General features: G+C 42.6%; 1 protein-coding gene across 2 annotated transcripts in view; it reads left to right on the top strand.

Annotated features, from left to right (window-relative positions):
- Positions 1 to 27796, top strand: part of plppr4a (phospholipid phosphatase related 4a) — a 77343-nt gene that overhangs the window by 46640 nt on the left and 2907 nt on the right. Inside the window, exons 4-6 of one of the 2 annotated variants that reach the window (XM_078219439.1) lie at positions 713 to 908; positions 20308 to 20365; positions 24257 to 24430. In XM_078219439.1, the coding sequence (XP_078075565.1) occupies positions 713 to 908; positions 20308 to 20365; positions 24257 to 24430 (428 nt within the window). The remainder of the gene's footprint in view (positions 1 to 712; positions 909 to 20307; positions 20366 to 24256; positions 24431 to 27796) is intronic. The other variant, XM_078219438.1, reaches the window with a different exon arrangement.

Below are 27796 nucleotides of genomic sequence, written 5' to 3'. Positions count from 1 at the left end.
TCCACAGGCTCACCACTCTTTGGGTGAAGAAACATTTGATTGTATAGAACTGCTTAGCTTGTAGGTTCATGCTTCTGTCGCTTTAGGGTAGAAATTTGCTTCAAGTGGTAGTGAAATATAGACAATATTGGAACAGCTGACCGTTATACATAGCTCCTGATACTGAGCTCCACTGGACTTGGAATTAGGTGTGAGATGTTGCTTGGAACAGGCACCACTGCCCGAGATGAATTTCTACCCCTTCAACTTTATCTGAGCCAACATTAAAAGGGAAAATTATCTGCATGTCATCTAACATAGATTAAGGTATAAATATATACAAACAAAATCTTTGTTTCTTTGTGTGGAATATGATTTCTGCTCTTCAGCTGAGTTTATATTTCAATTATTACTTTTAATAAGAATCATAGAGACAACATTTTATTCACCCATTTGCTGGAAGTGTTATTATTCTGTGAAAATATATTGATAGAAACTGTATATTCAACTTAACACAGTTCATCAACAGGTCCAAAACTCTCATTCTCTCTGGTATACTGATTGGGCTAATTATGTTCCTTAATGGTACGCGTATTTTCTAGCAGCTTTGATATTTTTGGCATTAATTTGTCACTATTTGGGATTAACACTCTTGTACCATATGATTCTGAACTAGCAGCTGGAGATAAAAATTGTCACGCTAATTATTTTTGATTTCTCTTGAGTGTTTCAGGAGTTCATGTGTTTGGCCTTTGTGCTACCGCACTCATCACTGACATCATTCAGCTGTCAACTGGGTACCATGCCCCATATTTTCTTACCGTGTGCAAGCCCAATTATACCGTGCTAAATACTTCCTGCGAAGAAAATCCATATGTTGTGGAGGATATCTGCACAGGATCCGATCCTGCTCTCATTAACGCTGGCAGGTTAGACTTTACATTTCACTTGCTGTATGACAAAAGAGTGGCTTGTTTATTCTGCGCTCAGTTTGGGAATGTGTTTAATCAATGCATAACTTCAGCAATAGCATGTTTGATCATGGTGCAGAAGCCCAAGGCAGTGTTCACCAACCAACTTGCAAGCGAAGGAATAAAGGCTTAAAGCGCCCTCAGGTGAATTAATTGCACGGCTCTTTATTATCTTAAAAACTGACCTCAATCGTCATCTCAGAGCAGCTTTTTCATGTAATATAAAGTGAAGTATATTTATTAGTCAAAAGTAGGCTTACATTAACACTGCAATGAAGTTACTGTGAAAATCCCCTAGTCGCCACACTCTGGCGCCTGTTCGGGTACACTGAGGGAGAATTTAGCATGGCCAATGCACCGAACCAGCACGTCTTTTGGACTGTGGGAGGAAACCAGAGCACCCAGAGAAAACCCACACAGACACGGGGAGAACGTGCAAAGTCCACACAGTGACCCAAGCCGGGAATTGAACCCGGATCCCTGGCACTGTGAGGCAGCGGTGCTAACCACTGTGCCACCATGTCGCCAGCCGCCATAAGAGGCTCACCTCCCATCATTTCCAACAGTTATAACTGGATTATTCATGCAAATCGGGATTTATTCTGTAATGTGGGCACACATGCCCACCAGAAATTCCTTAGGAACCTCACCTCATTTAAAACTGCATTGAAACATGTGGGCGGCACGGTGGTACAGTGGTTAGCACTGCTGTTTCACAGCGCCAGGGACCTGGGTTCGATTCCTGGCTTGGGTCACTGTCTGTGTGGAGTTTGTACGTTCTCCCTGTGTCTGCATGGGTTTTCTCCGGGTGCTCCGGTTTCCTCCCACAGTCTGAAAGACGTGCCTGTTAGGTGCATTGGCCATGCTAACTTCTCCCCTGGTGTATCCAAACAGGTGCCGGAATGTGGCGACTAGAAGATTTTCACAGTCGCGTCATTGCAGCGTTAATGAAAGCCTACTTGTGACTAATAAATAAACTAACTAAGTGGATGGATGGTCTTTGAGCAAAGCTGTAAAGCCCATTATCCCTGATTTTTGTTTTTACGCGTCTCCTTGTCTCATTCCCCGAAAACATTTGTATTCAACAACAAAACCAGAGAACTGCTGGAAAATCTCAATGGGTCTAACAGCATTTGTGCAGAGAGAATAGAGCGCTCAAAATGTTAGCTCTAATCTCTCTCCACAAATGCTGTTAGACCTGCTGGGATTTTCCAGCATTTTGTGTTTTTGTTTCAGATTCCAGCATCTGCAGTATTTTATTTTTACTTTTGTAGTCACGTCTATTCTGCAAATTATAATTAGATGTTTTGCACACTTTGCTGAAAATCTGGCCTTTATATTTGACAGCAGTATTGGAAAGGACAATTGGTGGGATTTTCCAGCCCTTCCCATCGTAGGTGAACCCCCACGGCGGGTTCCCTGGTCTTGCGGCCAGTGAGCAATGCAAATAGCCAGTGACTTTGGCAGGACCGGAAGATGCTGACCACCTCTGGAAAACTCACCGCAGGATGGGGTGGAAAATCCCGGCCAATGATGGGGTTAATTAAGATGCATTCCAAGTTGCTCATGTGACGTATAACATGTTTGATAGTGTGAGGGCACGTCTTGTCACTGCAGCTGAAGTTGGAAATGTTTGAATAGGACTTGCATTTTGCTTTTAGACTTAGCAATAAAATTATACCCAATTTTTCTAAAAGTTCCTAGCAAACTTTGTTTCGACACTTGCGACATTAATCAGAATCAAAAATAGACTGACAGTTTTGTTGTCCTTGCTGTTGCTGAAAACCTTGCTGCAAACATTTTACTCTGCCATTCAAATACTAATTATCAAAATTGAAAATAAACACTGACATACTGCCTGTCTGTTGTGATTAAATCTGAAGTCTGGGAGTTGAGTAATGTGCACAATTACACACAACTACTTGGAGTAATTTATTGCAGCAACATTCTTTCATTTATAAATCTTAAATGTGAAACTCCGTAATTGTTAGAATGCAGTCATCCTTCCTAGTCAGTAATCAAATATAAATAGTATTACTTCTGCAAATTATGACGAGGATTAAATTATAACTACATTACCAGAGAGATTTACTGTCTGTACTGATCAAGTTTAGTTTTTGCGCATCTCTGCTCACTGGGAAAAGCTCCCTTAAGGTTTTCCTTCGACAGGGCAAGGCTTTTGCTTTGCTACAAATCATGATGGCAGTTTACGTTGAGCTGGTCAAAGATGGCACTTGGTTTGCCTGTTAATAAAGGCCAATCCTATTCTCAATGTTCATATCCCTCATCCAATCTGTATCATAAGGTGCAATTGCGTACATGCTGACATGTATTTAGCGAGTCCAGAAATGCAATCCAATTTCCCCAGGAATATGTTACTTGAATAACAGCTCTGGCTCTCTAATCCCATCTGTCAATTTCATAATACGTATTTATATAAGATTAAGAGGTTTCAAGTGCTTGCAGTTTCAGCTGTTGATACTTTAAAAGGTCTGACACTTTCATTGAGATGAGCTGTTTCCTGTCTGCTAATCAATTCTCAATCCATGTCAATATATTTTCCCCAATTCTATGAATTCTTTGCACACTAACCTCTTATCGTAGAATAGAATCATAGAATCCCTACAGTGCAGAAGGAGGCAATTCGGCCCATCGAGCCTGCACCAATAAAGTTCCCACCCAAGCCCTACCCCCGAAACCCCTGCTCGTCTCTAGGCACTAAGGAGCAATTTAGCATGGCCAATCAACCGAACCCGCACATCTTTGGATTGTGGGAGGAAACCAGAGCACCCGGAGGAAACCCATGCAGACACAGGGAGAACGTGCAGACTCCACACAGACAGTGACCAAGGCTGGAATTGAACCTGGGTCCCTAGTGCTGTGAGGCAGTGGTGCTAACCACTGTGCTACCGTGCCGCCCCATTATGTGGGAATTTATCAAAAACTTTCTGAAAACCAAATACACCACATCCACTGGTTCAGCTTTATTTAATCTACAAATAACATCCTCAAAAACTCCAGTAGGTTGGTGAAACATGATTTATCTTTCATGAATCCACGTTGACTTTGTCTAATCCCATTAATAAGTGTCCTGTTGTCCCTCTGTTTATAATCAACTCTAGTATTTTCCCTACAACTGATGTTAGGCTAACTGGTCAGCAGTTCCCAGCTTTCTTCTTCCCTCCATTTTTTAAATAGCAGGTTACATTTGCCACCCTCCAATCTGCTGGGACTGTTCCAGAGTCTACAGAATTTTGGAAAATGACAGCCAACACATCCACTGTTTCCATGACCAACTCCTTTGGTACCCTGTGTTGTAGGTTGTGAGACCCTGGGGACTTATTGGTTTTCAGTCCAATTAATTTCTCCAACAGTATTTTGTCAGTAATACTACTTTCCTTCAGTTCCTCCTTCTCACTGGACCCTTGATTCCTTAACATTTCCATCAAGTTATATGTGTCTTCTTCTGGGAAGAAAGAATTAAAGTAGTTGTTTAATTGCTCCACTATTTCCTTGTACTCTATTATAAATTCTCCTATTTTGGACTGTAAGGGACCTACATTTACCTTCACTATTCTTTTTATACACTTACGGAAGCTTTTATGGTACTTGCAAGTTTACTCTCGTACTCCATTTTTCCCCCTTAATTAATCTCTTCATTCTCCTTTGCTGCATATTGAACTTCTCCCAATCCTCAGACTTGCTACTTTTTCCAGCAATGCTATATGACTCCTATTTGGATCTAATGCTATCCCTAATTTCTGTTGTAAGCCATGGTTGGGCCACTTTTCTTGTTGTGTTTTTGCGCCAGAAAGGAAAGTATAACTGTTGCAATGTATATGTTTGTTCCTTAAATATTAATAATTGTCTAGCCATTGATATGCCTTTTAATGAAGTTACCCAATCAATCTTAGACAACTCACACCTCATACTTTGATATTTTCCTTTATTCAAATTTAGGACTCGAGTTCAGAATGAACTTCTTCACTTTCCGTCCAAAGTAAGAATTCTGTCATGTTATGGTCACTGTTTCCTAAAGGTTCCTGCAAAACAAGATTGTTAATTAACCCCTTCTCATTGCACAATACCAAATCTAGGATAGCTTGTTCCCTTAACATATTGGTCTAAAAAAAAAATCTCATATGCATTCCAGGAATTTATCTGCCACAGTATTGTTGCTAGTTTTATTTGTCTAATCCATATTTAAATGAAAGTCACCCATGATTTTTTTACATGCACCTCTAATTTCATATTTATTGCCATCCCTTACGTTAGCACTACTGTTTGGAAGCCGTTAGGTAACTCCCACCACTGTTTTCTGCCCCTTGTTGCTTCTTAGTTCCACTCAGACTGATTCTACTTCTAGATTTTCTGAGCCAATATCCTCTTGCACTATTGCGCTAGTTCATCCTAAACTAACAACGTCACCCCACCTCCTTTCCTTTTTTGTTTGAGCATGGAAGTGCCATAGCTTGGCATAGGGGGCACAGGGGCAATAGGGTTGTTTTGAGGGGTGGGGCATTGCACAGCAAAGGGGGCATGAGCAGGACCTTTTGAACTTGCCTTTCAAAATGTTCCCTCATGCTTGCCCATGTCTATGAAAATTGTGGAGGACTAGGACAAGCCTAATCTTGCAGTAGAACTCGCCAGGTCAGGAGCTGAGGGTGCAGGCTTTAAATTCAAATCCTTAAAAGGCACTCCTGATGATCGGAATCCCCCAGGAATGGGGTTGGGAATCCCGGAATGGGACCCACCCGCCATTTCTAAAGGACTCCCAAGTCATCGTGACTCGGCGTAAATGAAGCCCATGGTATCTTTGCCAATTCTTGTGTCTGTTTGAGCGAATCCAATTGATCCCACTCTTCTCTCCCCATAACCCTTCAAATTCTCCCCTTGAAGTATTCATCAATATCATTGTGAGAGTTGCTTTTGACTCTGCTTTCACCATTAAACTGTCTTCCAGAATGCAACATTGCTGGGTCAGAACTTCTTTTCCTTATGTCATCTCTGGTTCTTTTGTCAATACCTTCCGGTATCAACCTTTCTACCGCAGAAAACAGTTTCTTCTTAACATAGAAACTAGAAACAGAAGTAGGCCACTCGGCCCTTCGAACCTGCTGCACCATTCATTTTGATCATGGCTGATCATCGAATTCAATATCTTGATTCCCCCTTCCCCCCATATCCCTTGATCCCTTTAGCCCCGAGAGCTATATCTAATTTCTTCTTGAAATCAGACAAAGTTTTGGCCTCAACTACATTCTGTGAAAATGAATTCCACACATTCACCACCCTCTGGGTGAAGAACTTTCTCCTCACCTCAGTTCTAAAAAGTTTACCCCTTATTCTCAAACCATGACCCCTGGTTCTGGACTCGAGATGCTTACTTTCAGTGACTGATGCATGAGGACTCCAAGGTCCACCTCTCACCATTTACACACATTCAAGTAATAATCTGTCTTCCGATTTTTGTACCAAAGTGGAAAACCTCACCTTTATCTACATTATACTGCATCTGCCATGCAGATGCCCACGCACTCACCCTGTCCAAATCATGCTGAAGCATCTCTGCATCCTCCTCACAGCTCGCCCGACCATTCACCTTTGCATCATCTGCAAATTTGGAGATAATACATTCAATTCCCTCTTTCAAATCATTAATATATAATGTGAACGTTTGGGGTCCTATCCCTGTGGAACCCCACTAGTCAATGACTGCCAATCAGAAAAAAACCTTAATTTACTTTGTCAAAATTCTTCATGACATAAAACACCTCTATCAAATCTCCTCTGCTCTAAGGAGAACAGGTCCAGCTTTGCTTGTATCTCCATGTCACTGAAGTCCCTTATCCTGGTACCATTCAGTGTGCCTACTCTACACCAACTGTGTTTTATTGTGTGTGTGTGTGTGTTGTCCCTTCAAAATTGTACTGTTTAGCCTAGCTTGCCTACCCTCATTCTTTGCGTGAATTTCCTAAATATCCTATTTGTCTGCCCTTTTAACCAGCTGGTTTACCTGAACTTTATTAGGGTCCTTCACATTGTTCACTGCATTTCTGAGTTTTGTGTCATTTACATATTTTGACATTCTGACCTAAATACCCAAGTCCAAGTTAGGAACAATTAGCATAAAGAGCAGTGATCCATATACCAATCCTTGAGGAACACCACCTTCCCTCCAGGTCATCGCTCCAGGTCACCACTTACTCTCTACTTTCTGTCCCCTAATTAATTTAATATCCAGACTGTCACTGTCTCTGCAATCCCATGGGCATCAACTTTGCTTAAGTCTATTCTGTGGTGCTATATCAAAAGCCTTTTGAAAGTCCAAATGCACAACATCAACTACACTAGCCTCTTCATATTTCGTCCTATCCATTATTTGTACCAGCTCCTTCTATGCTGTGATTATTAGTGACAATAATTACCCTGGGACCAATCCCTGCAAAGCTTTATAATTGATAGTTTCTAACATTGATCAGTACGTTTTGTTTGAAAATCATTATATGATAGCGGTCATGGCACTAGTAATTTAATGATTGCAATGTACTTGGAACAACTTGAATATATTAAAGACACTACAGGAAAAAAAGTTCTTTATTAATCACTAGTGACACTGTTATAGAATTCCAATTAAGCGACATGAAATAAGCTATCCTTTGGAAACCTACAGTCATCTTTAATTTGCTAAATATACTTGAATATAATAAACTCCCAACATCATCCTTACTGTAGGTTACCTGCGCTGTAGATTTTTAAAAATATATACTTTTTTGGCATGCAAAATGATTCTGCAGTTTTATAATTATGCATATAAAGTAAAATGTGAAAAATACACAGAATCATACATAATTTCTTACAACACCAGGGCAATATTGCCTCTGTGTGGGTATAGCTAAACACTATAACATGGAAATAATTTTAGAAAGTATTCTTTCATGGGATATAGGTGTTGTTGGCAAGACAGGTATTTGTTTCACATTCCTAATTGCATTTGAGAAGCTTGTTGTTTGCTACCTTCATGAACCTTTGCATGCCATCTGGTGTAAGTATGCCCATAGTGCTGTTAGGGAGGGAGTTCCAAGATTTTGATCCAGCGACAGTGAAGGAAAGACCATGCAGTTCCAAGTCAGGGTGATGTGTAACTTGGAAGGGAATTTGTTCCCATGTGTCTGCTGCCCTTGTCCTTCTAGGTGGTAGAGGTTGCGGGTTTGGAAGATTCTGCTGAAGGAGCCTTGGTGAGTTGCTGCGGTACATCTTGTAGATGGTATGCACAGCTGTCACTGTTTGTCGGTGGTGGAGGGAGTGAATGTTTAGGGTGATGAACAGGATGTCTATCCAGTGGATTGCTTTGTCCTGGATTGTGTTAAGCTTCTTGAATGTCATTGGGGCCACCCTCATCCAGGCAAGGGGAGAGTATTCCATTACAATCCTGACATTGTGCCTTGTAGATGATGAACAGGCTTTGTGAAGTTAGAAGATGCATTACTCACTATTGGTTTCCCAGTCTGTGACCTGCTTTTGTAGCCACAGTATGTATATGGCTAGTCCAGTTCAGTTTGTGGTCAATGCTAACTCCCAGGATGTTGATGGTGGAGGACTCAGTGATGGTAATAACATTGAATGTCAAGAATGTCTATCACTTGTTGGAGGTAGTTATTACCTGGCACTTGTGTGAAATGTTACTTGTCACTTACTAGCCCAAGCCTGAATATTGTTCAGGTCTTGCTACGTTTACACACAGACTGCTTCAGAATCTGAGGAGTTGCTTATGGTACTCAACATTGTACAATCGAAAGTAAACTTCCTACTTACAACTTTATGATGGAGGTAAGGACATTGATGAAGCAGTTTTTTAAAGTTTATTTATTATTGTCACAAGTAGGCTTACATTAACACTGCAATGAAGTTACTGTGAAAATCCCCTAGTCGCCATACTCTGGCACCTGTTCGGGGACATTGAGGGAGAATTTAGCATGGCCAATCCACCTAACCTGCACGTATTTCGGAAACTGGAGCACCCGGTGGAAACCCACGCAGACACGGGGAGAACGTGCAGATTCTACACAGACAGTGACCCAAGCCAGGAATCGAACTTGGGTCCCTGGCACTGTGGCACAGTGGTTAGCGGTGCTAACTGCAGATGGTCAGGCTCAGGGCACTACTCTGAGGAACTCCTGCAACCATGTCCAAAGGCTGAAATGTTTGGCCTACAATAACCACAACCATCCCCTTTTGTGCTTGGTTTGACTGCAACCAATGGAGAGTTTTTCCATGGATTCTCAGTGACATCAACTGAGAGATCTGTGATTCCACACTCTGTAAATGCTGCCTTGATGTCAAGGGCACTTGCTCTCCCCTCACTGGTGTGCATTTTGCATGTTTTCCAGGCTTGAAACAGCTGCCAAGAGGTGGAGATTATAGTGGGGTGCCCTACATCAGAGTAGTTCTGGAAGTGTGCCCTATGCTATATTGGATTAGAACATAGAACATTACAGCGCAGTACAGGCCCTTCGGCCCTCGATGTTGCGCCGACCAGTGGTACCAATCTAAAGCCCCTCTAATCTACACTATTCCAATATCATAGTGTAGATTGGGTGCTTGATAGGTGTCACTGGCAGTTACTTAATACAAATGTAGGCATCACTTAAATTTGTTATTACAGATCCTGTGCCTGAATCAGGCCCCTATTGGGAAATTGGTATCCATGCATGCCTGCAGTGACTCTTTCTTAATTCACCCACAAATCTTTGTGGGAACAGCTGGCAAGCAGTTTTCCCATTTGAAATGTATAGGGATCCTTAGGGTAAGTCTGGTTAGTCATCTTAGGCTTCTAGAATGCTTTAGGGCCAAGTTATACTAACAGGTATTTGTTTGCAAGACAGTTCTGCACAGTTAATTTGTGGAGGGACCAATCACTTTCAGTGATTCTACCCAGTCTCACTTGCTGAATATGGAACTTCTGCTGGGTTAATCCTTGAGGTTCCTAAATCAGGGGCAAGAACTGCAACAAGGAAGACAACCAAGGATGCCATGAAAGCAGCCCCCAGCTTGCCACATGATGGGCTGAGTGGGACTGGACTGGCGCAGCACAAACCCATCATGACGATTGCTGAGAAACTGAACACAGACCTGCGCTAGTTGTAGTCACATACAAGCTGAATATCAAACAAATGGAAACTCCTTCTGTTGTAAAACCATGCTGCCCCCTGATGAGTTGTATGCAGGGGCTGCGCATGTGTAGGTTTGAATAATGCGTTCCGCGATCGGGGGTATTTCCCATTTCATAGAGCGTATTTTGGGGTGTGATTGCATTGAGTCACAATGTCATCACACTAGTTTATGATAATACCAAACGTGGGTGGGTCAAAAAGCCAGGAAACCGCCAGCATTATTTAAGTGGCAATTTAAAACCCAATTGAGCCAATCAACTTCCTAATTAACTGGAATGATTGGTCAAAAGGGAACAATATGTCTTCAGGGTGAGACTTAGACCATAAGATTGTAAAATATAGGAGCAGAATTTAGCCATTCGGTCCATCGAGTCTTCCCCACCATTCAATCATGGCTAATGTGTTTCTCAACTCCATTCTCCCACCATTTCCCCTAACCTTTGATCCCCTAATTGATCAAGAACCTATCTATCTCTGTCTTAAATACCTTCAATGACCTGGCCTCCACAGCCTTCTGTCAATGAATTCCACAAATACACCACTCTCTGGCTGAAGAAATTCCTCTCATCTTGGTTTTGAACGGCCGTCCCTTTATTCTGAGGCTGTGCCCTTGGATCCTAGTCTCTCCTACTAATGGAAACATCTTCCCCATGTCCACTCTATCCAAGCCTTTCAATATTCTGTAAGTTTCAATGAGATCTCTGACAGGTTTCCTCCTCTTCCCAGTTCTATAATTGGCTGGTCTTCAACTGCATGCAGGAGGGTATTGAGGCAACCTGACTGAATCTAAAGGCAGTTTTAACCCTTTTGGCATGCCTCACCTCACACTCCAATGGTGCAGATCCCTGCGCATGGAAATATGTCATTAATGTCCAACTCCCCAGTGTCTAAAAGTGGAACACTTATGACATTTTGGTACCTCTGAAGATTGATATGGTTGTCAGACAAAAGATCAAATTAAAAGACTTAATAGACTACAAAACTCAACAGTCTTCACAATCCACAGTTTCTCCTTTCCAATAAGCATATGATGGGTCACCTGACACTGACCTATGCCAATTGCAGTTAATTGGTGACAATTAGCGTTATTATTAGGCGTGAGACTACGGCAGGTCCGGATATTGGAACGTAGTCAACTTCTAGGTGTGGAACCAGTGTGTTTTACTCAGCCCGTAGCCTAGGATGGACCTGCACCTATGGAAGTTAAGCAATATGAGAAGATCCTAGTGACCGTTCCTCCTGCTCAGATGATGAATTATTGGTGGCTCACAAACAGTGCATCTGTCACCTTTTCTGATCGCCATAAGCGTGGAAAACTTACAGCTAAAAGGAGAGATGTTGCCAAAAGTCTACTGTCGACCGGCGTGTTGGGCTGATAAGATCGCGAGCGGGGCGAAAAACCGGGTTTGTGCCCAGGAAGGGGGCGGCATCTATGGGCAGTGCCGAACAGGTCTGAAACTCTTAGGTAATTTTTAGGTAAGATCACCCCCTATAGCAGGACAAACGCAAGAAGGTGAAATTTCAAATGATCACAATGATCTATACAGAGAAGAGAGTGCAGATTAGTTGGCAAATCAACTCTGGTTGGCTGAGGTGTTGCCATGGCAAAAGCAACAGGGAACTGTTGGCTCCCCAAGCTCCCAGGTAATTGAAAATAAATGTGCGAGGCTTGAACATATTCCTTTTGTTTGCTGAAAATGTGGCTCTGTTTATGAGTCTATGTAATCAGTTGAGCTCTTATACCACGGCTTATTTATGCTTGCTGGAAATGATATATTTTAACAATATTTATCAACATATTTCAAGAATGCCGGGGTTTCTGTCAGGGGGGGGTGCACCAGGGACATCTAAAGAGCACCCAATGCGTTACGGTGCTGCGTGCACTTCTGGCACACTTTAAGCACAGTACGAAGTTTAACAACACCAGGTTAAAGTCCAACAGGTTTATTTGGTAGCAAAAGCCACAAGCTTTCGGAGCCTTAAGCTCCTTCTTCAGGTGAGTGGGAATTCTGTTCACAAACAGGGCATATAAAGACACAAACTCAATTTACAGAATAATGGTTGGAATGCGAATACTTACAGCTAATCAAGTCTTAAAGGTACAAACAATGTGAGTGGAGAGAGCATTAAGACAGGTTAAAGAGATGTGTATTGTCTCCAGACAGGACAGCCAGTGAGACTCTGCAGGTTCAGGCAAGCTGTGGGGATTACAGATAGTGTGACATGAACCCGTCCATTCAAAAGTCTGACAGTAGCAGGAAAGAAGCTGTTCTTGAGTCGGTTGGTACGTGACCTCAGACTCTTGTATCTTTTTCCCGAAGGAAAATTCATTGTGACATTGGACCTGCAGAATTTCACTGGCTGTCCTGTCTGGAGACAATACACATCTCTTTAACCTGTCTTAATGCTCTCTCCACTCACATTGTTTGTACCTTTAAGACTTGATTAGCTGTAAGTATTCGCATTCCAACCATTATTCTGTAAATTGAGTTTGTGTCTTTATATGCCCTGTTTGTGAACGAAATTCCCACTCACCTGAAGAAGGAGCTTAAGGCTCCGAAAGCTAGTGGCTTTTGCTACCAAATAAACCTGTTGGACTTTAACCTGGTGTTGTTAAACTTCTTACTGTGTTTACCCCAGTCCAACGCCGGCATCTCCACATCATGACACTTTAAGCAGGCAGTCTTTTTGTCTGAAAAATGAGCAAAATATAATCTAATTACTCCTGCCCCCTCCCCCTCCCCAGTTTGTTTTAATTACTTATTTACAGTAAACTTTTAAGTACATTTCTTGAGGTGTATTGAAGAAAAGTGGATTATAATTAAGATTATTTTATAAAATCAGACAGCATAGCATCCAACCATGCTCCATCTTTGTCTCTCTTTCAGTAGAAGTGGTGGCATAGTGGTATTGTCACTGGACTAGTAATCCAGAGAGCCAGGCTAATGCCCTGGGGAATCCGAGTTCAAATCCCACCACGGCAGATTGTGAAATTTGGATTCAATAAATAAAAAAAAAGTCTAGTGATGACCATGAAATGATTGTCATAAAAACCTGTCTAGTTCACTGATAATTTGATTTATTATTGTCACATGTATTGGAATACAGTGAAAAGTGTTTCTTGCACGCTATACGGACAATATACAGTCCAAAGATGTGCGGGTTAGGTTGATTGGCCATGCTAAAATTGCCCCTCAGTGTCCTGGGATGCGTAGATTAGAGGGATTAGCGGGTAAAATATGTAGGGATATGGGAGTAGGGCCTGGGTGGGATTGTGGTCGGTGCAGACTCGATGGGCCGAATGGCCTCTTTCTGTACTGTAGGGTTTCTATGATTTCTATGATTTCTAATGCATATCATTCATAAAGAATTTTCCTTCGGGAAAAAGTTACAAAAGTCTGAGGTCACGTAACAACCGATTCAAGAACAGCTTCTTTCCTGCTCCTGTCAGACTTTTGAATGGACATACCTTGCATTAAGTTGATCTTTCTCTACACCCAGCTATGACTATAATAGTACATTCTGCACTCTCTTGTTTCCTTCTCTATGTGTGGGGCGCAAGAAACAATACTTTTCACTGTATGTTAATACATGTGACAATAATAAATCAAATCAAATCAAGGAAAGGAGAAGGTGCACAAGGTGGTGTTACTAGGATGTAGAGAAAGATCAGCTTAATATATGATAGGCGCATTCAAAAGTCTGATGGCAGCAGGGAAGAAGCTGTTCTTGAGTCAGTTGTCCTTTAGTGGCCTTTAGGGAAGGAAATCTGCCATCCTTATCTGGCCTGGCCTACATGTGACTCCAGATCCACAGCAATGATTGACTATCAAATGCCCTCTGAAATGCAGGGCAGTTCGGGATAGGCAATAAATTCTGACCCAGCCAGTGATGCCCAAATCCCGTAAATGAATCAATAAAATAGATGCTGTTGGGCTGCCACAACTGGCATGATGCTTCCAGCTGTGTGACAAGAAGTGAATGGGGAAATGCTGAATTGCTGCCTTTACCCTGTCCACATCATAGGTCACTTTCAATAGATGAGATTTCTTTTAAAAATTGATATTTAATGACGGAATTACCACTAAGTGCTATCTAATGCTTTCTATGCTTTTAATATTGAAATAAACTAAGAGGATCCTTGTTCTGGTCTCATTTAGACTGCTTAGACAAATGCCTCATCTCTTTGATAGCTGTCAGATGGAGTTAAGCATCTTTAACTCAGTTCCTGATGGACTCATTTCTAATAATTTGCACATTCCTACTGTGAAGAGCAGGAGCAGGGAAGGAACACTAATCTAGGAATTGTCATGCTGATAGATTAAAGATGCCCTTCTGTAATTAGCACTGAGACATATTATGCTGCTGCCTGAAGGGGGCTTTTTGATTCGACTTAACCAATGCTCTCCTTTTCTGAGGAGTGATGGGTCCAAAATAGGCTGATCTCTATTCACCATCATTCTCTTTCATTAACAATTTACAGTTACATCACGCCTTTAATTCGGAAAATCACCTCAAGGCAGATCATGGAGGTTTGAGGGGAATGGGCATTGAGCCAAAGGAGGGAGATGAGATGGGGTGAATGAAAGGGTGGGAAAAGAGATGGATTTTAAGCAATATCTTAAAAGAAAGGAAGGAGCGAGGGGCAAAGAGGTTTAGGGCGGAGATTCCAGAAACAAAATGGGCAGTGAAAACATAGCTAGCATTTGTGGAGATTGAAAAAGAGAGCTGCACAAGAACAACAAATGTGAGGAGGGAGGAGGGGGAGGGGGTGGTACAGAGATAGTGGGCGGGATTCTACGGCCTCTCTCAGGTGAGACCGGAAGTTTCCTCCCGAAGTCAACGGAGATTTCTGTTGTCAGACCCTCGCCCGTGCCGATTCCATGGCGGGCAAGATGATAGAGTTCCGGCCAGTGTGACCAACAGCCAGTGTAGGTTAGCAATAGTGATGATGAAATAGCGATGAAATAAGCAGAACTTGATGCAGGAGAGGATATGAAAAGCTGCTGGATGAATTGGAAATGATGGCGAGTGGACAATGGGAGGCAGGCAAGTAGAATGTTTCCCACTTTAATGGCCTCTTTCATCATTTTGCTGATGATTGAGAGTAGACTGATGGGGCTGTAAGTGGCCAGGTTAGATTTGGCCTGTTTCTTGTAGACAAGGCATCCCTGGGCAACGTTCACATTGCCAGGTAAATGCCAGTGTTGCAGTTGTACTAGAACAGATTGGCTCGGGATGCAGCTAGTTTTGGAGCACCTGTCTTCCGTACTATTGCCGGAATATTGTCAAGGCCCATAATCTTTGCGGTATCTGATGCCTGTGGCCATTTTGTCTTATCACGTGGAGTGAATTGCATTGATTGAAGACTGACATTTTGATGCTGGAGATGTCAGAAGGAAGCCGAGATGGATCATCCACTCAGCACTTCTAGCTGAAGATGGTTGCAAATGCTTTATTGATACACTGAGTTCCCCCATTATTGAGGATAAGAACATAATAACTAGGAGCAGGAATAGGCCATATGGCTCCTCGAGCCTGCTTTGCCATTCAATAAGATTATGGCTGATCTTTTTGTGGACTCAGCTCCACTTACCCATCCGCTCACCATAATTTCTTCACTGTTCAAAAATCTATCTATCTTTGCCTTAAAAACATTCAACGAGGTAGCTTCAACTGCTTCACTGGGCAGGGAATTCCACAGATTCACAACCCTTTTGGTGAAGAAGTTCCTCCTCAACTCAATCCTAAATCTGTTCCCCCTTATTTTGAGGCTATGCCCCCTAGTTCTGGTTTCACCCACCAGTGGAAACAATCTCCCTGCTTCTGTCTTATCTATTCCCTTCATAATCTTATATGATTCTGTAAGATCCCCCCCTTATTCTTCTAAATTCCAATGCATTTCATCCCAGTCTGCTCAGTGGGGATGGGGACATTCATGGAGCCTCCTCCTCCTGTTAGTTGTTTAATTGTCCACCATCATTCATGGCTGGATGTAGTTTGACTGTGGAGCTTAGATCTGATCTGTTGGTTAACCCTGTCTATTACTTGCTACTTCCACTGTTTGGCACACAAGTAGTCCTGTATTGTGCCTTCACCAGATTGGCACCTCATTTTTGGTTTGCATAGTGCTGCCCCTGGTAGGCCCTCCTGCACTCTTCATTTAACCAGGGTTGATCCCCCGACTTGATGTTAATATTAGACTGGTGGGAGGTGGGGAGGCGGTGGTATGCCGGACCGTGTGATTACATATGTTCCTTAATTTCCTGGAACAGTTACAGTTGTTAGAGCCCATGTCATTTTAATTTACATTATTAAAGATAAATATATCGAAACAACAACATGATCAAAGTAGATGTGATGATCATCATTGTACAGCATGAAAGAATGCCCCTGATATCAGTAATGGAAAAATGACCCATATCTCAGTATTGGCAAATCCTACCTTGGTTAATGCAAAATAACTTAATCTTAACGTGAATATTGAGGAACTTCGAGGTTTCAAAACAAGAGTGAATTTTTCATTGCTTCAGCACCTGCGGTCTTGGACTTTCTAGGTCTGTAGAGGAATACGCAGTGGCTTATAGACAACCTAGTCTAAATCATGTCAATCATCTGTGCATCTGTACAGGGCATTGGGGAGGCCGCAGCTGGAATACTGTGTGCAGTATTGGTCCCCTTATTTGCGGAAGGATATATTGGCCTTGGAGGGAGTGCAGAGACGGTTCACCAGGTTGATACTAGAGGTGAGGGGTGTTGATTATGAGGAGAGACTGAGCAGATTGGGTTTGTACTCGTGGGAATTTAGAAGGCTGAGGGGGGATCTTATAGAGACCTATAAGATAATGAAGGGGCTGGATAGGGTAGAGGTGGAGAGATGCTTTCCACTTAGAAAGGAAACTAGAACTAGAGGGCACAGCCTCAAAATAAAGGGGGGTCAGTTTAGGACAGAGTTGAGGAGGAACTTCTTCTCTCAGAGGGTGGTGAATCTCTGGAATTCTCTGCCCACTGAAGTGGTGGAGGCTACCTCGTTGAATATGTTTAAATCACGGATAGATGGATTCTTGATCGGTAAGGGAATTAGCGGTTATAGGGATCATGCGGGTAAATGGAACTGATCCACTTCAGATCAGCCATGATCTTATTGAATGTCGGGGCAGGCTCGAGGGGCTAGATGGCCTACTCCTGCTCCTATTTCTTATGTCATTATGTTCAATCAGTTTATTCATTAGTGTTCCAAGTAGGCTTACATTAACACTGCAATGAAGTTACTGTGAAAATCCTCTAATTGCCACACTCCAGTGCCTGTCCGGCATGGTGGCACAGTGGTTAGCACTGCTGCCTCACAGTGTCAGGGACCCGGGTTCAATTCCTGGCTTGGTTCACTGTTGGTGCAGAGTCTGCACATTCTCCCCGTGTCTGTGTGGGTTTACTCTGGGTGCTTTGGTCTCCTCCCACAGTCTGAAAGACGTGCTGGTTAGGTGCATTGACCCGAACAGGCGCCGGAGTGTGGCAACTAGCGGAATTTCACAGTAACTTCCTTGCAGTGTTAATGTAACCCTTGTGACTAATAAATAAACTTTAAACTGTTCGGGTACACTGAGGGAGAATTTAGCATGGCCAATGCAACTAACCATCATGTCTTTTGGACTGTGGGAGGAAACTGGAGCATCCGGAGGAAACACACGCAGACACAGCGAGAACGTGCAAACTCTGCACAGACATGACCTGAGCCGGGAATCTAACCCGGGTCCCTGGTGCTGTGAGGCAGCAGTGCTAACCACTGTGCCACCGTGCCGCCCCACTGTCAACTCACTTTTCTACTGGATGAGATAGGAAGTAGAAACTTCAGTATTCAGCAGCATCCCAGGATTGACATGTTTAACTGGTGGAAGCTTTAGAGAGAGTGCAAAGAAGATTCACCAGGATGTGACCTGGTCTCAAGGGTGTTGAGAAGAGGTTGAATAAACTAGGGTTGCCTTCAGACAGAGGCTGAGGGAAGACCAGATAGACGCCTACAAAACTATGAGAGGTATATAGATAGGTGGATAGTCAGAGGCTTTTTCCTAGGGTGGAAGTGTCAATTACAAGGAGGCACAGGTTTAAGGTGAGGGGAGACTGTTTAAGAGAGATGTGCAAGGGAAGTTTTTCGTGCAGAGTGGTGAGTGCCTGAAATGGGCTGCCAGAGAAGGTGGTGGAAGCAGGCAGATTAGAAACATTTAAGAAGCTTCTGGATGGATACATGAATAGGAATGGAATAGAGGGATATGGACCAAGTAAGGGCGGAAGGTTTTTTTAGTTTAGTTAGGGCATCATGATCGGCACAGGCTTGGAGGACTGAAGGGCCTGTTCCTGTGCGTTATTTTGTTCTTTGTTCTCTTTGTTGTTTGCCAAAAAAGTGTTCAGATGCCACAATCTACTTGATATCATAGCAAAGTGTTCTTTCTTGATACATTCACGACAACTTACCTTAAGAAGCTCATTTGAGAGACACTAAAGCTGCTTTCAAACACAGCTACTAAGAACAAACCCACAGATGCTTTCTGAATCATGTATTTGCTTACTGTTAGACCCACCACATGACAGTTCGCTGCCAGATAGCGTGGTGATATTTTCCAGCACTGACCTTTTTGGAATGTTACAATTGAAAAGTACTGGTGCTTGTTCAAAATCCAATATTTAATACAAGCAGACAGGAGGTTCAGTAATGCTAACATGGCAACGTGACATATGATGTAAATAACTACACAGCCATGCAGAAAGCCAATAGGTCATAGATAGCATCTCAGCTGGAAAGAGTTAGCGTTTGCTTATTTACGCGGCTGTAAGATGGAGGAGGCTGACAGATTCAACAGGAAAGCAGTGATTGAAGATGTCTTCATAATTAAACCACTATATTTTATTTCCTGGCAGAGAGACTTATTGAATTTCATGTAATAAAGATTTCACACGATGAACAATTGCATGTCAACTTAAAACTGATGATTTAAAAGTCTGCTGACTGTAATGGAAAAAATATTAACACCGCTTTTTATAGATTAAATCTTTTCAATTCTCGTTTCCCCCAAAAAAGTCAATCTAATGTCAGGTAACAAATGCAGAAGATTACTGCCATCAGTAAAATGTGCTTTAGATAATATATTTCTCTAGGTAGAAGAAATTCTTTGATTGATGACTTGGTTTGGTTTGAATTATTACTGTCACATACATTAGTATACAGTGCAAAGTATTGTTTCTTGCGCTATACAGACAAATTTTCTCTGTTCTTTGTTTTTTGTTAAAGCAGGGTACAGAATATAGTGTTACAGCCATAGCTAGGGTGTAGAGAAAGATCAACTTAATGCAAGGTAAGTCCATTCAAAAGTCTGATGGTAGCAGGGAAGAAGCTGTTCTTGAGTCAGTTGGTACTTGACTTCAAACTTTTGTATCATTTTTCCCAACGGAAGAAGGTGGAAAAGACTATGTCCGGGGTGTGTGGGGTCCTTGATTATGCTGGCTGCTTTTCCGAGGCAGCGGAAAGTGTAAACAGAGTCAATGGATGGGAGACTGAGTTGCGTGATGGACTGGGCTTTGTTCACAACACTTTGTAGTTTTTTGTGGTCTTGGACAGAGCAGGAGCCATTCCAAGCTGTGATACAACCCGAAAGAATGCTTTCTATAGTGCCTCTGTAAAGGTTGGTGAGAGCCGTAGCGGACATGCCAAATTTCCTTAGCCTCTTGAGGAAGTAGAGGTGTTGGTGGGCTTTCTTAATTATAGTGTTGGTGTGGAGGGACTAGGACAGGTTGTTGCATATATATTGAAGAATGGCGGGCTACCTTTGAGAAGGTAACTTGTGTCTTGAATTAGCACATTTAACACTGTACTTCACATAAAATGTAGCAAATGACACCAGTTGTAAAGTATCAAGAAAAAAGAATCTGTAAAAGATAAACTTAATTAGCTTTAGGACTGTTATTCTGCACAGATGTAATAGTTAATTGTCCAGTCTTATTATATGGCACAGGGAAATGCTTGGGCAAATTAGCAAAATTAACAGCAGCTACAAAAAGCTACTTAGGTGGTATATAATTCCGTTCAATGACACTCATCTGCTGAAGTGAAATTATTCTGCGCGACGATAATGTCCTAATAAGTGACTAGAACATCAACAGCATAATTAAATTGTTGTTTTTCCTCTTTGCAGAAAATCCTTCCCATCCCAGCACGCTACCCTCGCAGCCTTTGCAGCTGTGTATGTTTCGGTAAGTATTCAGAGCCGTCTTGTGTGATCCACAGTGTTATAATCAGCAGAGTTGAATCTGTCAATTAATGATGAACTGTGAGTAAGACCTTGCTCGGCTATGAAGATTAGCTGCATTCCTCATTAGGAGGTGAAATGATCAGCGTGAAAATTAGAAATAATTCAGACCAGAACATATGAAATTGACGGGTAGGAAAAGACCAGCTGGTTTATTATGCTGAACCATCATAATTAAACACTCCTCCCTCCCCCGTCACCACAACCATGTATTCTCACAGGGGGAGGCCAAAAAAAAAGAGAAATGCAGTCAATAAAGGAGAAAAACATATTCTGGAAAACTCTCTGACGCACCCCCCCCCCCGCCGCCTCCAAATCAGGGTGGCATGGTGGCAGAGTGATTAACACTGCTGCCCCACAGTGCCAGGGACCCGGGTTCAATTCCAGCTTCGGGTCACTCTCCGTGATGAGCCTGCACATTCTCCTTGTGTCTGCGCGGGTTTCCTCTGGGTGCTCCAGTTTCCTCCCACAGTCCAAAGATGTGTAGGTTAGATGGATTGGCCCATGCTAAATTGTCCCTTGGTGTCAGGGGGATTGGCAGGGTAAATACGTGAGGTTATGGGGATAGGGCCTGGGTGGGATTGTTCTCAGTGCAGGCTCAATGGGCCGAATGGCCTCCTTCTGCACTGTGTGGCTTTTTGATATTCTATGATAAAACCATTCCAACAGTTCACATGAACCGAGTGTTATCCGGTAAGACATTTGCCTTCCATTTGAAATTATTTCTGTCGCAATCAAGAACTTATCTCTTGAAGGCAGAGAGTCAACAACTAACATGCCAGGTGGCATTGTATTCTAAAGGCCCGCTACTCCCTGGCAAAAGGAAAACTGCTTAACATCCTACAATTTGAATGCATGTTCCTCAGTCCTCTTCAGACATTACTTTTGTAACTTGTCATAGAATCATAGACTTAAACAGTATTGAAGGAGACCATGGGCTGTGCCAGCTCATTCATAGAATCATAGCCTCACTCTGCACTGTAGTGATTCTATTTGGTCCACGAGTCTGCACCAACTCTCCCACCCAAGCTCTGTCCCCCAACCCCACGTATTTATCCCGCTAATCCCCTAGCCCCACGTATTTATCGCGCTAATCCCCCAAACCCACATATCTTGGGACACTAAGGGACAATTTAGTATGTCAAATCCATCTAACCTGCACATTTCTGGACTGTGGGAGAAAACCGGAGCACCTGGAGGAAACCCGCACAGACATGGGGAGAATGTGCAAACTCCACACAGACAGTGACCCAAGCCGGGAATCAAACCCAGGTCCCTGATGCTGTGAGGCACCAGTGCAAACCACTGTGCCATCAAGTCACCCATAACAATGGTGCCCAACATGTCGCTCAAAGCCATGACCTTGAGGTAAAGAGCCTCATTCTCTACTGACTGAGCTGGCCGCCAGCTGGAGACTAACCAGTGATTTCTAAAGGTTTAGAGTAAATCTCCTTGCTTTTGTAAACTACTTCCATTCATAAAGCCAAGGATCTGTTATAATTCTTTACAGATTTCACAACTTGCCCTACAACTAAAAATTAGTGTACGTCTAACCCTGGGTCTCTGTTCCTGCACACCCTTTAAAATTGAATTAATTGCGCAAGTGATCTTTAAGCTATGTTTTATATTGAAAGATAATTGGCAAGATGCAACAAAACTACATAATGTAAGCATAGCAGCAATTTTATTATCCCAATCTATTTTGGCAAATGTATTTATGTAATTAATTATTCAATTCCAATTTACGACAATAGTTTCTTTAACATTATAAGGACAAGTTATGATGCTGTGCAATTTGACCTGTAGCCCGGATGTGATGCCTTGAGCCCAAAAGCATACAGACACTTAACATGCTTATCTGAAATTCCTCCTAGTACTATTTTAGCAAGGATGTTAACTAGCCCTAAATAAATGGGCTAAGATCTCCCTCGTGGAAAATGTTGGACAGAGGGACATTTATGCAAGAGATCATTGTATGTACTGATCAAAAACATAATTAGAGATGAAGAGGGCCAAACGGTACTTCACAGTGACAAGGTGTTTAATAAATATTTAACATCAATATTTTCAGAAGAAAACTTGGATGGTACAAATACTATGGATAGGATATGACAGTGGGCTAGTCAAAAAAGTAGCAAAAAAGTACAGTCCTAAAAAATTAATAAGAATTAGCTGCAAATAGAATCCTCACAGGCTGAGATAGTATGCATCCCACAATGCTGAAGAAATCTATGATAGTGATAATGGAGATGCTAACCAGAATTTTTCAAAAAAGATTGTGGAAATGGGGATTGTGCCAAAATACTGGACGGTGACAACAATTGTGCCTTTGTTAAAAGAAATGCTCCTTAGACAGCAGCTTCCAAACACACAACCACAACCATCAAGAAGGATAAAGTAATAGATACATGGGAACACGACTACCTGGAAGATCCACTCCAAGCCACTCACCACCGTGACTTGGAAACATATTGCCATTCCTTCACTGTCGCTGGGTCAAAATCCTGCAGCTCCCTCCCTAACTGGAGTATGGGTGTACCTACTAAATGGACTGCAGCGGTTCAAGGCAATAAGGGATGGGTAATAAACGCTGACTTTGCCAGCCCACATCCCATGCATGAATAAAATAGAAAGGGAAAGTCACAATATGGCTAGAAGGATCAACGGAATTTTCAAACTGACAGGACACATATCCTAAGGAAGTGTGTTGGGTCTGTTCTTTTCAACTTACTTAGATAATTTGGATGTAGTACTCAGTGAATGATATCAAAGTTTGACAAAGACGGCAAACTAGGAGGAATGCCAAAAACAATATAGCAGGAAGACATAGATAAGGTAGCAGAGTACACACATGCATATTAAGACAAAGAAATGTAAAATGGACAAAATAATTAGACTTGAAATGGTAACGGTGGATGAACATTGAAACCAAGAGGTGCAAATATGCCTTTGAATGTTGGTATGCAGGTTAAAAGTGCCATAAATAAGGCAAAAATAAGGATTCTAGCTTTGTTGGTAGAGACATTGAATAGAAAAATCAAGTGATATCAGATACTGAATGGCCCCAGAGTGGGATTGCATGAATTCTAGGACTCTACAAAATAAAGTGTGTATGGAACCACAGGAAGGGTACAGAGAAGATTCACGAGCATGATATCAGTTTTTTATGTTGATGAGAGGTTTAATATTTAAATTGGAATTCAGAAATTTGATCAATGATCTAATGGAACTTTCCAAGGTAATGAAAGACTTTGAGAGAGTAAATGATGGAATACTGGTTTGTAATGGTTGGTGAATTGATAATAAATAGACATTGGGCCAGATTCTCCGACCTCGCCGCAACTGGGATTCTCCAGTCCTGCTGCAGGGAACAGAGATTTGGCTGAGTGCCAAATTCTCTGTTCTCACTGGCAGTGGCAGCGGGGCGTGAACGACCGGAGAATTCTGGCTATTGACTGAGGATTATCATTAGAAGAGTGCAACAGCTCTTAGGAGAAATTTTAATACACAGAGAAACATTTATCACAGTACTTACCTTCCCACATTGACTCTACATCATTTAAAATGGAATTGGATACACATTTGAAAAAGATGGATGTAATATGAGAAAGGGCAGGGCAGTAGATAGCTTCAATTGCAAAACTCACACTGGTTTAAGTGGACTCTTTCTATGCTGCTAATTCTGTGGCATTCAGCCATATAATTCAGGCAGTTCAGATGTTGGATTAAGTTCAGTGATTTTCATAAATGTTGTGTATGGATCAGCAACACGATAATATGTTTAGTTTATTTCAAAACTGATTCCGTTTTTTATCATTTGCTACTTATCATTTAGATGTACTTCAATGCAACCCTGACAGATTCCTCCAAACTCCTCAAGCCACTGCTAGTCTTCACATTTATCATCTGTGCAGTGATCGCTGGATTAACACGCATTATCCAGTATAAGAATCACCCGATTGATGTGTACTGTGGATTTATGATAGGAGGAGGAATTGCTGTCTATTTGGTAAGTGTCGCGTCTTTGAATTTGTTACAGATGTATATTTCTTGATGGTGCAAACTCATTATTTTGCAAATGTTTAGCCACTTGTGCTATTAGTCTGGTGGTCTCAAATTTTGCGATAAGTTATGGTACTAGATGGGAAAAAAGCTGTGCAGATAATCCAGACAGATATGTGGGCCCATTCAGCTTAAATCAGAAGGATTACCTTAGTGATAGGTAGGTTGACTTCTAATAAGTGATCTTGGATTCCCCACAATGCAGAAGAAGGCCATTCAGCCCATCGTGTCTGTACCAACTCTCTGACAGAACATCTTACCCCGGCCCACCCCTCTCCGCCCTATCCCTGTCACCCCCGTGCATTTACCATAGTTAATCCCCACTAACCCACACATTTTTGGACACTAAGGGGCAATATAGTACAGCCAATCCCCGTAACCTGCACATCTTTGGACTGTGGAAGGAAATTTAAGCACCCAGAGGAAACCCACGTAGACACTGGAGGAACTTCCATTCAGAGAGTCACCCAAGGCCGAAATCGAACCCGGCTCTCTGGCACTGTGAGGCAGCAGTGCTAACCACTGTGCCACCGTGCTGTCCTCTTAAGGGCTGAATTCTCCAACCTCGCTCGTAGCTCGGATTCTCCCGTCCCGCTGCAGTGAACAGATTTGGCTGAGCGCCTAATTCTCCGTCCTCACTGTCGACGGTGAGGGGCTTGTATGGCCAGAGAATTCCGGCCCTTAATTCAAATGGATACGGTTACCATCTTATTTTTTAAATGTAGCTTTTGTTCTAACATTCAGGCTGACAAACATCATATTAGGGCAAGTTTTCTTCATAAGTACAAAACCAATTTCCTTTTGAAAATAACTACTGAATCTGCTTCCACCATCTTGTTGGCATTCCAGATCAGGACGGCATGGTGGCACAGTGGTTAGCACTGCTGCCTCATAGCGCCAGGGACCCAGGTTCAATTCCTGCCTCGGGTCACCGTCTGTGTGGAGTTTGCACATTCTCCCCATGTCTGCATGGGTTTCCTCCGGGTGCTCCGGTTTCCTCCCACAGTCCAAAGATATGCGGGTTAGGTTGATTGGCTATGCTAAATTGCCCCTTAGTGTCCCGGGGTGTGTAGTTTAGAGGGATCAGCGGAATAAATACGTGGGGTTACGGAGATAGGGCCTGGGTGGGATTATTGCCGGTGCAGGATTGATGGGCCGAATGGCCACCTTCTCCACTGTAGAGATTCTATGATTCTATGAGAAGTGGAGAAAATCTATTTAGAGCTTCACCCTGCCCCCAAAACGAACTTCAGATACAAATCCAGATAAAGGCTTAAGCACATATTCCAATTGAACACGATGCAATGAGCAGACAGTAGCTCAGCAATTCCAGTTAACACAGGACCTGACCTAATTCCCAGGCACCACGTGGTACAGTGAGACAAAGCACAATGTCTGTTACATCTGCTGCTCAACTGAACCAGATGTAGCAAGGGAGAAGCACTTGGAACATACCACAAATAACACACAGAGGTTTAAACATCAATTTCATAAAGATATCCTGGTGAGTTTCTCCAAAAAAGGGACAATGTGAGAAAATAAATGTACACTCAATCTAAACTGTAAACAACATGCAATTGAGAAGTAACCTGTAAGGTTGAAAATTGAAAAAGTTTATTAGGTTAAAAGAAATGAGTTATCATGGAATCACAGAATCCCTACAGTGTAAAAGGAGGCCATTTGGCCCATCAAGCCTGCACCAGCAACAATTCCATCCAGGCCCTATCCCCGTAACCCCAAGTATTTACGCTGCTAATCCCCCTGACACTAAGGGGCAATTGAGCATGGCAAATCTACCTAACCTGTACATCTTTGGAATGTGGAGGAAACCGTAACATTTGGAGGGAACACAGGCAGAAATGGGGAGAACGTGCAAACTTCACACAGACAGTGACCCGAGGCTGGAATTGAACCTGGGTCCCTGGCGCTATGAGGCAGCAGTGCGAACCACTATACCACTGTGCTGTCCTGATCTGGAGTGCCAACAAGATGGTGGAAGCAGATTCAGTCGTAATTTTCAAAAGGAAATTGATTTTGTACTTACGAAGAAAAGATTTGCAGCCTTCTGGGGAAAGAACAAATGAGCAGGACTAATTGAATAGGAGGAATATTTTTAAAACTTGCATTTGTGTAGCACCCATTACAACCTCAGGAAGTCCCAAAACACTTTACCGACAAATAAGTTATTTTAAACATAGTCACTTGTGTCTTGCACAGACATAGAAATATAAAAGTATAGAAAATAGGAGCAGAAGTAGGCCATTCGGCCCTTCAAGCCTGCTCCACCATTCATTATGACCATGGTTGATCATCCAACTCAGTAGCCTTTTCCCAATTTCTCCCCATATCCGATGCTCCCTTTAGCCCCTAGAACTATATCTAACTCCTTCTTGAAAGCATAACAATAGAAACATAGAAAAACTACAGCACAAAACAGGCCCTTCGGCCTCACAAGTTCTGCCGAACATATCCCTACCTTTTAGGCCTACCTATAACCCTCCATCCTATTAAGTCCCATGTACTCATCCAGGAGTCTCTTAAAAGACCCTATTGAGTTTGCCTCCACCACCACTGACGGCAGCTGATTCCACTCGCCCACCACCCTCTGTGTGAAAAACTTCCCCCGAACATTTCCCCTGTACCTACCCCCCAGCACCTTAAACCTGTGTCCTCTCGTAGCAGCCATTTCCACCCTGGGAAAAAGCCTCTGAGAGTCCACCCGATCTATGCCTCTCAACATCTTATATACCTCTATTAGGTCTCCTCTCATCCTACGTCTCTCCAAGGAGAAAAGACCGAGCTCCCTCAGCCTATCCTCATAAGGCATGCCACTCAATCCAGGCAACATCCTTGTAAATCTCCTCTGCACCCTTTCAATCTTTTCCATATCCTTCCTGTAATGAGGCGACCAGAACTGAGCACAAGTGGGGTCTGACGAGGGTTTTATATAGCTGCATCATTATCCCCGGACTCCTAAACTCAATCCCTCGATTGATAAAGGCCAGCACACCATACGCCTTCTTAACCACCTCCTCCACCTGCGGGGTCGATTTTAGAGTCCTATGGACCCGGACCCCAAGGTCCTTCTGATCCTCTACAGTACTAAGAGTCTTTTCCTTGAGGCCAGTCTTTCCCTTGAGGCCACAACAATGTATTGGCCTCAACTGCTTTTTGTCATGGAGAATTCCACAGGTTCACCACTCTCTGAGGGAAGAAATTTCTTCTCATCTCAGTCCTAAATTGTTTGCCCCGTGTCCTTAGACTATCACCCTCGGTTCTGGACTCCCTGCCATCATCAGGAACATCTCTGCTA

This window comes from Mustelus asterias, chromosome 8, assembly GCF_964213995.1.
Source record: "Mustelus asterias chromosome 8, sMusAst1.hap1.1, whole genome shotgun sequence".
NCBI lineage: Eukaryota > Metazoa > Chordata > Chondrichthyes > Carcharhiniformes > Triakidae > Mustelus > Mustelus asterias.
This window is presented reverse-complemented; position numbering and strand designations above follow the sequence as displayed.